This window comes from Oncorhynchus tshawytscha, linkage group LG06 (assembly GCF_018296145.1).
Source record: "Oncorhynchus tshawytscha isolate Ot180627B linkage group LG06, Otsh_v2.0, whole genome shotgun sequence".
NCBI lineage: Eukaryota > Metazoa > Chordata > Actinopteri > Salmoniformes > Salmonidae > Oncorhynchus > Oncorhynchus tshawytscha.
The window spans coordinates 36,233,610-36,246,414 of NC_056434.1; the positions used below are offsets into that span (position 1 = coordinate 36,233,610).

At 44.6% G+C, this 12,805-nt stretch overlaps 1 protein-coding gene across 2 annotated transcripts in view; it reads right to left on the bottom strand.

The window, feature by feature from the left end:
* Positions 1–1,744: 1,744 nt before the first annotated feature.
* Positions 1,745–12,805, bottom strand: part of LOC112252507 (low-density lipoprotein receptor class A domain-containing protein 3) — a 121,818-nt gene continuing 110,757 nt past the window's right edge. For both annotated transcript variants that reach the window (XM_042323232.1, XM_024423781.2), the window contains exons 5-6: positions 4,649–5,051; positions 1,745–4,225 (exon numbers count right to left, since the gene is read on the bottom strand). In XM_042323232.1, the coding sequence (XP_042179166.1) occupies positions 4,015–4,225; positions 4,649–5,051 (614 nt within the window). In that variant the 3' untranslated portion in view covers positions 1,745–4,014. The remainder of the gene's footprint in view (positions 4,226–4,648; positions 5,052–12,805) is intronic.

The window sequence follows — 12,805 nt, forward strand, 5'->3', positions numbered from 1 at the left end:
ATTTCTAAACGGTTCACCTGATATGGATGAGAATACCCTCAAATTAAAGCTGACAGTTGAATCATTTCAAATCCAAAGTACAGAGCCCAACACAACAAAACATTTCAAAGTAATATGTTTGATAATGAAACATTATTTTCTTAGTTAAAAATCTAAATATGCTTTTGTTTTAAATAAATGTCTCTACTCTCTCACTCTCCGTATATGTACACAGTCACATGAAACCCTTGACAAGTTCTGAAATGGAAATGACACGACAACAACAATACATTACAGATCCTTCAGATAGGAACTTTACCAGTCAGTCAATTAATAATTCTAGTTATTGCACAGTGGGCTGGGCGGTGCAGACAGACAGGCAGACAGACAGACAGACAGAGAGACAGACAGACAGACAGACAGAGAGAGAGACAGACAGACAGACAGACAGACAGACAGACAGACAGACAGACAGACAGACAGACAGACAGATAGACAGACAGATAGATAGACAGACAGATAGATAGACAGGCAGACAGAGAGAGAGACAGACAGACAGACAGGCACGCAGACAGACAGACAGACAGAGAGACAGACAGGCACGCAGGCAGGCAGGCAGACAATGGCAGTCTTCTCTCTCACATCATCTGTACAGCTGAGACTTACATATTTCTAAACAATGAATTGGGACACTTATAAGAAAAAGATTGAGTATTTTTCTTCTTTATCCAAACATTATTTGGCGTCAATTCAATTGGTCAAACAGCTATGGTACAAATTCAGAAAATAGTCTGTATAATAGGAACGGCAGATACAGCATTTGATACAGTTGGGATCCTATGAGTATGTGATTGAGTATGAATCCAAGAAATACAATAAACGAGACATTTTAACCAAGTTACTATAGGTAAAACAGTCCCAAACGGAATTAAACTTTCACTGCTCCATACAAAATGCTTGTCTTACTTTAACTTATTTTCTCAGATGCTCTTATCCAGAGCGACTTAAAGGAGCAATTAGGTTTAAATGCTTGTTTCACCCAGTCGGCTCGGGATTCAAACCAGTGACCTTTCTGTTACTGGCCCAGTGCTGCTAACCGCTAGGCTACCTGCCACCCACATGTCTGCCTCAACAACCCAGTAAGGATACTGAGCTGACACAGTTCTGTTGAAGTACTACAAGAGGTTACAATGTTACGTATGGAGTCAAAACAGTATATCCTTAATCTATCAAAATGCAATTTGTAGAGCAACATTTGTTTCTTCTGATTGACATATATTGAAATACACTTTAATACTATTTAGTGTGTGATAACACTGCATGCATGACCAACCACATCTGTGATGATTCATTTCAGTCTGTCAGGAAATACATGCTGGTAGATGGTGCAGTCAGTAACACATCATTATGGAACCAAGGAGAAAAGGTCTGGTCATTTTTGTCAGTGACTATATGGGAGTCAATTGAGCAACTACTTTTCTACTGGGTTGAATAATGCTCTTATAGTTTTTTCTCAATCAAGCATTTTTTTGGAACTGTGGTTAAATGTCCATATAGCAAAACAACAATGATCAAATGCTTAAATACATTTGTAGATTGTCGGATCATTTTCTTGTTTTTGTACCTTTGTACAACTGTCATAACATTTTTCTGTTGTTGCTGTGAAGTGTTTTGTTCACAGAATGTCAACACATTGTTTTCATCAGAAGAGAACAGGTTGCAATGTGTTCCCTGTTTCTGCTAATCAGTTAATACTACTGCACAAAATAGTCAATGGTTTTATTTATAGTAAATCCGGTACAATATAGGGAAAGATCTACGCAATGCGGACAGCCTAAGATGTATGATTGTTTACAACATGCAGAGATGCAGAAAATGAAGTTCAGTTCCATCTAAGTACTCATGAGACAAGTCATCTCCAATATTACACACCTTTGGTTTGGTGAGGGTTGACGCCTATAAATTCAGTGTTCCTCCACTGTATTCACCTGTCCTTAGATCTATTGGGGATTGTGTTTCTGCTTGCCAATGGAAAGTCTACAAACCTATGAGCAGAACAGCGTATGCATTGAATACATGGAATTGGATTGTGATGATATCAGTGAATTCTGCAAACAATGTGCTTTGTTTTTCATGAATAATACTTGATTTGATATGTATGAAATTGTTTGGTAAAGTATGCAAAAAAAGGAGAGAGATTGTCCATAATTCTGCACCATTTGATAGTTGTATTTCCTGTTTCGATCATCATGATGTAGTAGTGACTGCAAAGAAAACCTATTGACCAACTGGTATTTTTAAAAGACAGAATCACTTTCTGTTTTGTCAGCTATATGTACAGTGCATTCGGGAAAGTATTCAGACCCCTTGACTTTTTCCACATTTTGTTATGTTACAGCCTTATTCTAAAATGGATGAAATTATATTTTCCCCTCATAAACCGACACACAGTACCCCAATGCACTGTATGTTTGTCTGGATGTTTTTGCAGTAAGTCGTCTTCTTTTGATGAATTTGCAATTTCGGTCTCATTTAGCCTTGCTGAATGTATTCATGCATTTACTGTTTTGCAAGCAGCCACATAGTTCTGTGTGTTGTGAGGCTCGTTTTGAAAATATACATTGTTCAACAAAAATGCTTGAATGCAATTGAGATTTGTTTTTACTTGAGGATAATCCTAAATGCTTATTTCAATGTACACGCTTGTGTTCCAAGGCACCAAGTGGAATGGTCTCTGCTCCACATCATTTCAACTTCCTCTTCCTCTTTATGCACTAACGCAAACAACTCCTTAATTGTTTTCATCTCTTCCCTGACAAAATGTTTGTCCTGTGCTCTCAGGCAGCAGAGTGTAACGTTAATCAACATAAAAACACTAGTCAGACATGAAGTGCAGTCTGAACATTCTGCTCCTCTCTGCCAGTGTCTGAGGAGATATATCAAAACAAAGCAATTTGCACTGTCATCATAGGCAGTAGAACAAGATCTCAATGAACTGCTGTCAAAATAGGATCTGAGTGGGACAGTAGACATACAGTTGTTAAACGTATATTTTAGTGATTTGAAAAGGCACAGATACCAAAAGAAACTACCTTACTTTGGGACCTTACTCAGTAAGAGTATTTTCATCCACATGTTCTCTTCCTTAAATAATACTTCCATTTGAGTTCCTGCCAAAACACAAGTTACGTGCATACTCAACAACCCCGATAAGTGCTCTATAACAGAGCAATATGATTCCAGTTATTCCTATGAAACGAAAGAGATGGCCAATGAGAATAGAGATTGAAGAGAACCAGCATCATGCAATATGGATGGGAGGGAAGTGCAGTATGTCCACGACCCAAGAGCTTCTGTGGCTAGCTGGTTGTCCTAATGTGCTAAACCGTAACATTACAGATATGACACTGTGCCTTTTTCACTATTCTTAAACAACATATACATCTGCCACTGTAACACCATGTGACATTTGACCCATTATGAGTACCACAAATACTGTTAGTTAGTGCGACTCCTACTTCATTGTTAATGCATGACTGTACTACACAGGTTGACCATCTATCCAGTCAACTTAATCCAAGCTAAAAGATCTTCGCCCAACCACCCAACTGGTCTTCACCAGTCCAACAGGAGATGAATAGTGTTGGGAGGCTGTGGGAGTTTTTCTCAGTCTTTAGAAGCTTAGGCTCTGGTTTCTGTTAAGCAGACTGTGAGAAATTAATTTGTAAAAAACGCTATATAGCCACAGATTAAATGCAATTGACTGATGATTGATTGGATGAGTAGTAAGCCCAGTCAGGGATATGTAGATACATTTCCAGCAGAGGGCGCCAGCGTACAAGAGCAATGATTCCAAGTGCCTCAGTCAGTCAGTCAGTCAGTTGTAGCTATAGGTAGAATAGCGCCTTGTCTCTCATTCCCACAGCAGGCAGGACAGTGCTTTGGGCCTTAACATATCGCACAGCTCTTCTCTCTTCAGCCATCCACAGCGCTGAGGCTGGGTACTAGTCCTACGTAGATGCAGTAACCAGAGGACTACAGCTGGTCCGACTCCTCTCTGGAGCTGAGGCTAGGCCGGGACAAGCCTGGGGCCACAGTTCTGGGTGTAGGGGTCTCAGATGGGCATGTATTTGGCTGAGTGGAGGGCACTGTGGTGGCTTCGTACTGGGGCAGCTCACCTTCTGACGGCAACTCCTCCCCGTCTGGGAGGTAGGGAGGCGGGGGGAGGTCGAACCAAGGAGGCCGGCTGGAGGCGAGATGGAGAAATAGATGAGTAAAGGAGCGTACATTTAATTATGCTACTATTGCACTGTTGCATTCTAACGTCCTAACTAATAAATGGACAAATTATGGTCAGAAGTATTCTAAATTGTATTTAGTTAAGTTTAGAGACAGATCAATTCTTAGTTAGATTTCTGTGTATTAGGTATTTGTTGTGAAATTGTTAGATATTACTTGTTAGATATTACTGCACTGTCGGAACTAGAAGCACAAGCATTTTGCTACACCCGCAATAGCATCTGCTAAACACGTGTACGTGACAAATAAAATATGATTTTGAATATAACAAACACATTAAAATAGACAAAGCTACAGCTGGCAAAAGTTTCACACTACCCCCTCCAGTACACTACATTGACAGTATGTCTCAAGCGGACTCTCAGCCTACCTGACATCCAGTACAGCCTGGGAGTAGGAAGGTGGTGAGTCCATGGGCATGCCAGCTGGGTAGAGGGCCCCAGACAGCAGCTGTAGCCCTGGGGGACCTGCAGCGTACTGGGCCGCAGCAGACGGGGAGGTGGGGGAGAGGCCAGGGCCAGCCGGGTGGACATGTCCCCGGTCTAGGATGACCAGGCGGGACAGCAGCAGGGGCTGGTGGTGGTGGTGGTGGTGGGAGGACCCCCGGACCCCACGGGGCAGCAGCACGCTGCGCTTCCTCTGATGGTGCAGGACCAAGGCCAACAGCGCCACCACCAGGACGAAGATGACAGCGCTGCCGATGACCGCGTAGGTGATGCTGGGGTAGTAACGCAGCCGGTAGTCCAGAGTTACAAAGTCCTGACCTGGAGCCTCTGGAGGAGAGAATATATGGATCTGTTTAATGTAGGACTAGCTCTAAGGGGCAAAATGATCTTACAGTTATTTTCTAGAGAACCTATGCAGAGTTTAGGAGCTTTGTGTCTGAGATGAAAACAGAGAGCAACACTACGGGGAATGTCAGATTACTGCTGTTGAGGAGTGAGCAATGTGTGCACGCACACACGAGAGTAACACTTAGGAACTCACAGGTCAAGATGAGAAAAGGGAACAGTGGGATAGTAGTCAGAAACACAGCAGCAGCCTACTGGTTGAAATGAACAGGAATTGCAACACTAATAAGGAGCACTGTGCTTTATTATTCCAGATGAGAGGAGGGAAACATTTCCTGTATGGGGGAGGTAGTCTGGGGAGACCAAGGGCCACACTCAGAACTAGCCTGAATAGAAGTTGCGTCCCCCTTCCCCCAACTGTCGCTACAAAACAATCACCAACACCCCTTCCCCTGTCATGGTGATGCTCATTCACTCAGACCCGGCCGTTCCTTCCCTCAGTTCCCTGGTTCTATTCATTATGCGCTGAGCTCTGCAGAGAGCGGTCCAAAACAAAAATGAAATACTACAGTAATTAGCGCAGTAAAAGAAAAACAGATAAAGGGATCCCACCGCTGCCACCCGTCCCGCTCGCCAGACGCACAGACAGAAGGAAATCACCAGAGTTTCATAATATTCGGGGCCCAGTCCTGAAGACCAGGGATGAGGGGTTTGTGGGTCCGAGAAAAAAAGGGCCTTTCTAAAATTATTTCCTGCATTTCTACGTCATTGTACATGACTGGAGACATTACACGAATACTTTTTTATACCACAAATATGATCAAAAATGTCAAGCGACTCTGACATTTACATACATCAATAAAACGAACGACCCATGTCTTAAAAGCAACCGATAGCATACGCAAATGAAAATATTGGATACACAGATTTTAGGCCTACAATATGAGGAGGAAATTATAGTCCAACAACTTTCCAGTGGCACTCACCTACTCAAACAGATTTGCCCAGCAATTATATTTTGAAATATTGCGAAATACCTTCTAGCTGCTGCCTGCTGTTCATTGACAGCAACAAATCAGCCACAAGGGCTGCCTGATTGCTGGATTCCCAATTGTAGACTCACTAGGCCTATGCGATTGGCAAATGTATTTCAATGTATGTGCAACACTTCCAGCACCCCTTCCTGCAGTGCTGTTTTCTGTCATGTGCTGTGCTCTCCCCAAGGCCAAATAGTCAACACTTCCAGCACCCCTTCCTGCAGTGCTGTTTTCTGTCATGTGCTGTGCTCTCCCCAAGGCCAAATAGTCAACACTTCCAGCACCCCTTCCTGCAGTGCTGTTTTCTGTCATGTGCTGTGCTCTCCCCAAGGCCAAATAGTCAACACTTTTTGTCATTAATTCAATCGAGAGTGGTCAGTAACCACATATGACGTTATTGTTTCGGTAGGCCAACTGTTACAATATTTGTTTTAATCATCTATCAGCAATTAGCTTAGCCTACATTTACAAGGGAATACATTCAGTAAATCAATGAAGCCAATAGTAGTTTCAGCTATATTGTTATTGAAATGATGCAGATGACCTTATGACCTTTTTAAACAATAAAAAAATGTGTCAAATGACTTGAATAGTCTATGGGAGAAGCGTACGAATGTGTATTCGCATCACTAGTCTAAGTGACTAAAATGCATCAGAAAAGGGTTGAAAAGTTCAGGAAAACATCAGGGAAGCTCATTAGGTAGACTACAGGCCTAATGTGTGTGTAAAATCTGAATTACTTTCAATTGCTAGACTAATGATCTTGAGCACTTCCATACATTTAGTTAACAATTGTCTGACATTGATTTAATTATCAAGATGAGTTCCCATGGTTGTCTCAAAGCAGCGCAATGACACTGCCCCGAATATCAGTTGACCGTTCACGGCCATTGCTTTACATTCATTATAACCAGTGGGGTAGCGCTATTTTTTTAATGTAGCCTACCGGAGCACCATTATTGTATAATTATTACACCATTATTTCTGAATGAAAGTTGGTACCGACATGAATTTTAGAATGTACATACAATGCATCATCCAAATTGTATGGTTGCCTTTGCCTACACATACTGTAAGTAGCTAAAAGGAAAACGTTATATTTGTAAAATCCTAAAACACCAAATTAGCCCTACTTTATTATGAATTAGGCCATCATTATCAATCGTGAATGATAATTATTCACGTCTTATAGGTGAACGTCCATGCTACATGGCAACCATTTGATCCCAATCACTTTCATGTGAATATGCATTTCAATCTCCTTGAAAGATATACAGTCAGTAACCGGCCGAACTAATCGCATTTGAGACCAGATGAAGTTAAACACAGCCACCTCATGAGAAAAAAATGTAACATTTCAGCACATAAGAAATGACATGGTGTTTTTGGCATAACAGTGGCCTGACATTATCAAGTTATTATATTCGGCTTGATAAGTAATCATTAAGTGATCTTGAGAGACATAAAACCATTCTGAAAAGTGGGGGAGCTTCGCTCTGTTGAGCACCAGCAGCCCTACGCCCCTGATTATAACGGTTGGATGACTTCGGGAGTTAAGTGGCACATTCAGTTGACACATTTTATTTTTACACCATTGCAGCAGCGCAAAAGCTTATTGGCTGACCCAAAGTCATTCGGGACTAAAGCCCCAAAAGCCAGGTCCTGTTGACGTCCATGCTCATAATGCCTCCACATAAACAATGGGTGGGTATTTGGTGCGTTTAGAAATAGAAGGCCTATATGAAAAGGCTACTGTTTTGTCTCTACTGCACTACCTGCCCAGTGCTAATGAACTGGTGTTTCTGATGCAGACACATCAGAATAGAAGCACACACGCATCTTTCTATTCCATAAGGGAGCTTTGCCACTCCCAGATGACACCATCACCTCTAGCCGAGTCTCTATAATCTCAGTGCTCATAAACCTTTCCCCCCTGGAGAGTTAGAGGGCCAGGGATCACACAGGCTCTGCCTGCTGTTCCCACAGACCACTTTAATCATTCCAGAGTGGCTTCAAAACCCCCTTCTTCTCCCATCCTCTCAGCGCCTACTCTCCCTTCTTAGTACCTGCACTACCTCCCCATCCTCCCGGCTCTCCCCTCCTGCTCTCTTCCTTTCCTCTTTCTTCCATCTCCCCCATCCTCTCAGCGCCTGCTCTCCATTCTTAGTACCTGTACTGCCTCTCCCATCCTCCCGGCTCTCCCCTCCTGCTTTCTTTCTTCCATCTCCCCATCCTCCCGGCTCTCCCCTCCTGCTCTCGTCCTTTCCTCTTTCTTCCATCTCCCCATCCTCCCGACTCTACCCTCCTGCTCTCGTCCTTTCCTCTTTCTTCCATCTCCCCATCCTCCCGGCTCTCCCCTCCTGCTCTCGTCCTTTCCTCTTTCTTCCATCTCCCCATCCTCCCGGCTCTCCCCTCCTGCTCTCGTCCTTTCCTCTTTCTTCCATCTCCCCATCCTCCCGGCTCTCCCCTCCTGCTCTCGTCCTTTCCTCTTTCTTCCATCTCCCCCATCCTCCCGGCTCTCCCCTCCTGCTCTCGTCCTTTCCTCTTTCTTCCATCTCCCCATCCTCCCGGCTCTCCCCTCCTGCTCTCGTCCTTTCCTCTTTCTTCCATCTCCCCATCCTCCCGGCTCTCCCCTCCTGCTCTCGTCCTTTCCTCTTTCTTCCATCTCCCCCATCCTCCCGGCTCTCCCCTCCTGCTCTCGTCCTTTCCTCTTTCTTCCATCTCCCCATCCTCCCGGCTCTCCCCTCCTGCTCTCGTCCTTTCCTCTTTCTTCCATCTCCCCCATCCTCCCGGCTCTCCCCTCCTGCTCTCGTCCTTTCCTCTTTCTTCCATCTCCCCATCCTCCCGGCTCTCCCTCCTGCTCTCGTCCTTTCCTCTTTCTTCCATCTCCCCATCCTCCCGGCTCTCCCCTCCTGCTCTCGTCCTTTCCTCTTTCTTCCATCTCCCCCAGCCTCTCTCTCTCTCTCTCTCTCTCTCTCTCTCTCTCAGCAGTTAGTCTGATGCCTCCACAGTGCAGTGGAACAGGTCATTCTACAGCCATGCTTCTCCACCTCTTCTGCTTTTCTTATCATTCCTTGTGGTAAAAGTCTGTGGTGGAATTGAAATGAAAAGGGCAATGAAAAAAACAGACTGCTGACTGTGTGAATCAATTACTAGAAAACTCAACAGTGTGTTCTCTAACATTACGTCCGAGACCATATACAGGTGTAGGATAAATGCCAGTGTGTTTGACAGCCTGACTCAAAAATGCAGTCCCACCAGGTGTATTCTTGTCATTTGAACTGAGAGAGGATGTGGAGTGGGAGGTAAATCCTTTAAAGTGTCACCACAGAAACACAAGGGTGCAGTTACAGTGTGACACACAAACCTAAAAACAAAGCCTGAAAAATAAAGTCATTTCTACCTGCCTCATCTCTTTCTTGCTCATGATCCAGATGCATAGACAGGAGTAAGACAGACAGGAAAGTGAGACGTGGTATTGGAGAATGCCTGCTATATTGAGGGCAGCACTGAAACTCTTCTTTGTCTGATCAAATCAAACTATGACAGACTTTAACAGAACACCGCCATTTTTTTGCTGGGATACAGGGGATTTCTTTGAAGCGCATTCTTTCATCCTGATTGGACACCTGCCTACAAGTATGCTAATGAGCGACTCATGTCAAAATGAATGAGAAGAGAGAGAGAGAAATGCTGGGAATACTGGAATAAAGGAATAGAGACATTTTCCCTGCTCATACTCCAGGAGAGGAGATCCACATCTATACAAATAAAGCCGTACACAGCACAGCAAATCCTCTCTCTACATTCCTTAACACATAATGTATTCACATACTCTCCTTTAGAAGAGAGAAAAAGAAAACAAGGGGAAAAACACACTATCTCCTGCTATAACATTCCACTGCTTCTAGAATGTCTCCAGTTGATTGGTGTGTTTGCCTTATTCCATGGAGGTGGGGGAACGCCATGTGACGGTTGATAATTACAGGTGTTGGTTCAGCTGGCGGCACGGACATAACAGCGAGAGAGGTTTGTGATGATGGTGCAACGATGGAGTCAGTGACAAAGCTGGCCGCTCCTCAGATCAACACAATTGCTTGAGCCAGAGTAAATATGGCCATGCCGTGGAGTGGAGCAGTGGTGAGACGTACCACTAGAGGGCAGTCTGTTCCTATATTTTCCCCACATTTTGAGAAAGCTGGTTCCCCTCAGTGCAGGCCTAAAACCTCAAACAGGACTATTCCTCCTGTCCAAGCTCCCCCAGTGAAGGGAGGCCGACACCCCTCACCCCTTGGGCAGCACTCCAGAGCAACAGCAGAAGAAGGGGAAAACACAGCCCAAACAGGCAGACAAGCCATCTGGCTAACAGGCTTCAAACATACCCCGACGCATGTGCGCACTCACACACATACTAAGTGAGAAAAAGCAATAAACACTATTCAAAAATTACAACACGTCTTTCATTCTGGTCCAAATCTGCTAACTAAATCCTAACCCACATGGAGGGAAATCTATAAATGAAAAACAACAAACAAGTAGTAGAGGCCATGCTGTTCATGTCCCCTGGGAGTACTATTCATATGCTAGCTACTCACTCTCAGATTCCTCTGTCTGTGGAACAGTAGGTAGAAAGAGAAAAACAAACTCTTAAAAATGACTGTGGTGGATGTGGTGGGCAACTTGGCTGAGGGACTGACACCATACTCCCCCTCTCCTCTCCAAATTCCATTGGCTGTCTGGACATGCTGCTCTCTTTAGCAGTGATAGCATAGCGTAGCATGTTAGCTGCTCCTTGACAGACACCAGCACACCATTACTCCTCCCTGCCTGCTGCGTTATTAGTGTTCATGTGTCATGTCCCGTGTGACCCTCTCCTGTTATTATGTTCTGAGAGAGGGGAAGAGAACGACAGAGAGCGTTAGGATGAGTGAGAAAGTGAGGATGAGAGTGAAAGGGAGAGGCAGGGTGGGATCAACAACATGGAGGGAACAACAGAGAGAAAAAGAGAGAGTGAGCGAGGCCACGATAGAGAGTGAGAGAGAAAAATGAAAGAGCCAAAGGTAGTGAGGGAGGCAGCCCCCAACCCCACAGAGCTGGGAGGAGAGGTTTCATGCTCTATCAGGTCTCCATTTGCCTGTCCTGTAATAACTTGTCCGCTCCATTGCCTGCAACTATCACCACGGCCATTACACTCAGTCACACGGTTACAGCAGCACGACCAGCCATGTTTGGAGGTAGGCAATGGAGACCACTAACAGATTGCACCACATCCGTACACACTGGGAGAGGATGGAGGGATTGAGGAATGGAGGGATTGAGGAATGGAGGGATTGAGGAATGGAGGGGTTGAGGAATGGAGGGATTGAGGAATGGAGGGATTGAGGAATGGAGGGATTGAGGAATGGAGGGGTTGAGGAATGGAGGGATTGAGGAATGGAGGGGTTGAAAGACAGATAGAAGCAATAGAAGTGAAGAAGAAAGAGTGATGCAAGGTGGAGGAAGGGATGCTGGGACAAAGTGAAAGAGTGGATGAATAAAATGTATTGCAGGGAGCCAGACTTGGCTGGAATAGTGCAACAATGACTTGTCATTAGGGATTACAGTGAAGAAAAAACGGTTGGGTGCTTTGGTGCAACACAGTGTGTCAAAGACTTTCAAATGCAGAATTCCTTAGAGATAAGCGGTGGGGTGCTGGAGTGATGTGTGTGTGGTTGGGGGGACAGAACCTTCTGCAGGAATTGTAAGAAAAGGGAGGGGTCAGTGGTTAGAAAGAGCTTTGACTACAGGCCCCTCCTACTGAACCTGAGGGGCCCGTCTCCATGGTAACTGTGTGCTTTGGGCCGAGAGGTGAGAGAGGAAGGGAAGGGTGGGAGTAGTGGCTGTACACACACACTGATGCCCCCTGGGAGTACTATTCATCCATGTCAGAAAGACAAAGGGAGTCTGTCTGTCTGTCTGTCTGTCTGTCTGTCTGTCTGTCTGTCTGTCTGCAGGATCCACAGGTTTAGGACAGACCTCCCAGAGGAGACAGCTATGCTGTGTGCGTGTTCAAAGGGAGCTATCACAAAACCGCATGGATGCAGCAGGACACTATGAGAGAGATACAGAGCCATGGCCACTGCCAAAACCTTTTTATCTGATGTCCTTTATCATTTTATTTATGCAGGTGAGGCTCTTTGAGATAAAACATCTCCTTTTCAAGTGTAAAAGAGCAGCAATCAGACTCATTGAAAGTTAAAAGTATACAGACACAGACATATATAGATATAGCTCCACAGCCAGTAAGCAGGGTAAAATAACTACCACTAACTTCATGACAGGAACAGGAAATTAGACCATTCTGATTTTTCACAAAAGTACCCAAAAAGGCTGTTTTTAAAAATGTGGATGTAGCTGCTGTGCTTGAAGTCAGGGGCTGACGAGGAGAGTTGGTGATGCTGTTACGGGGAGAATTGACGCCATCGGTGGTGATGTTTGGAGCTAGGGAAAGGGGGATACCTAGTCAGTTGTACAACTGAATGAGTCTTCCCCATTTAACCCAACCCCTCTGAATCAGAGAGGTGTGGGGGGGCTGCCATAATCGACATCCACATCTTTGGCGCCAGGGGAACAGTGGGTTAAACTGCCTTACTCAGGGACAGAACAACAGATTTTTACCATGATAGCTCTGAGATTCGATACAGCAACCTTTTGGTTACA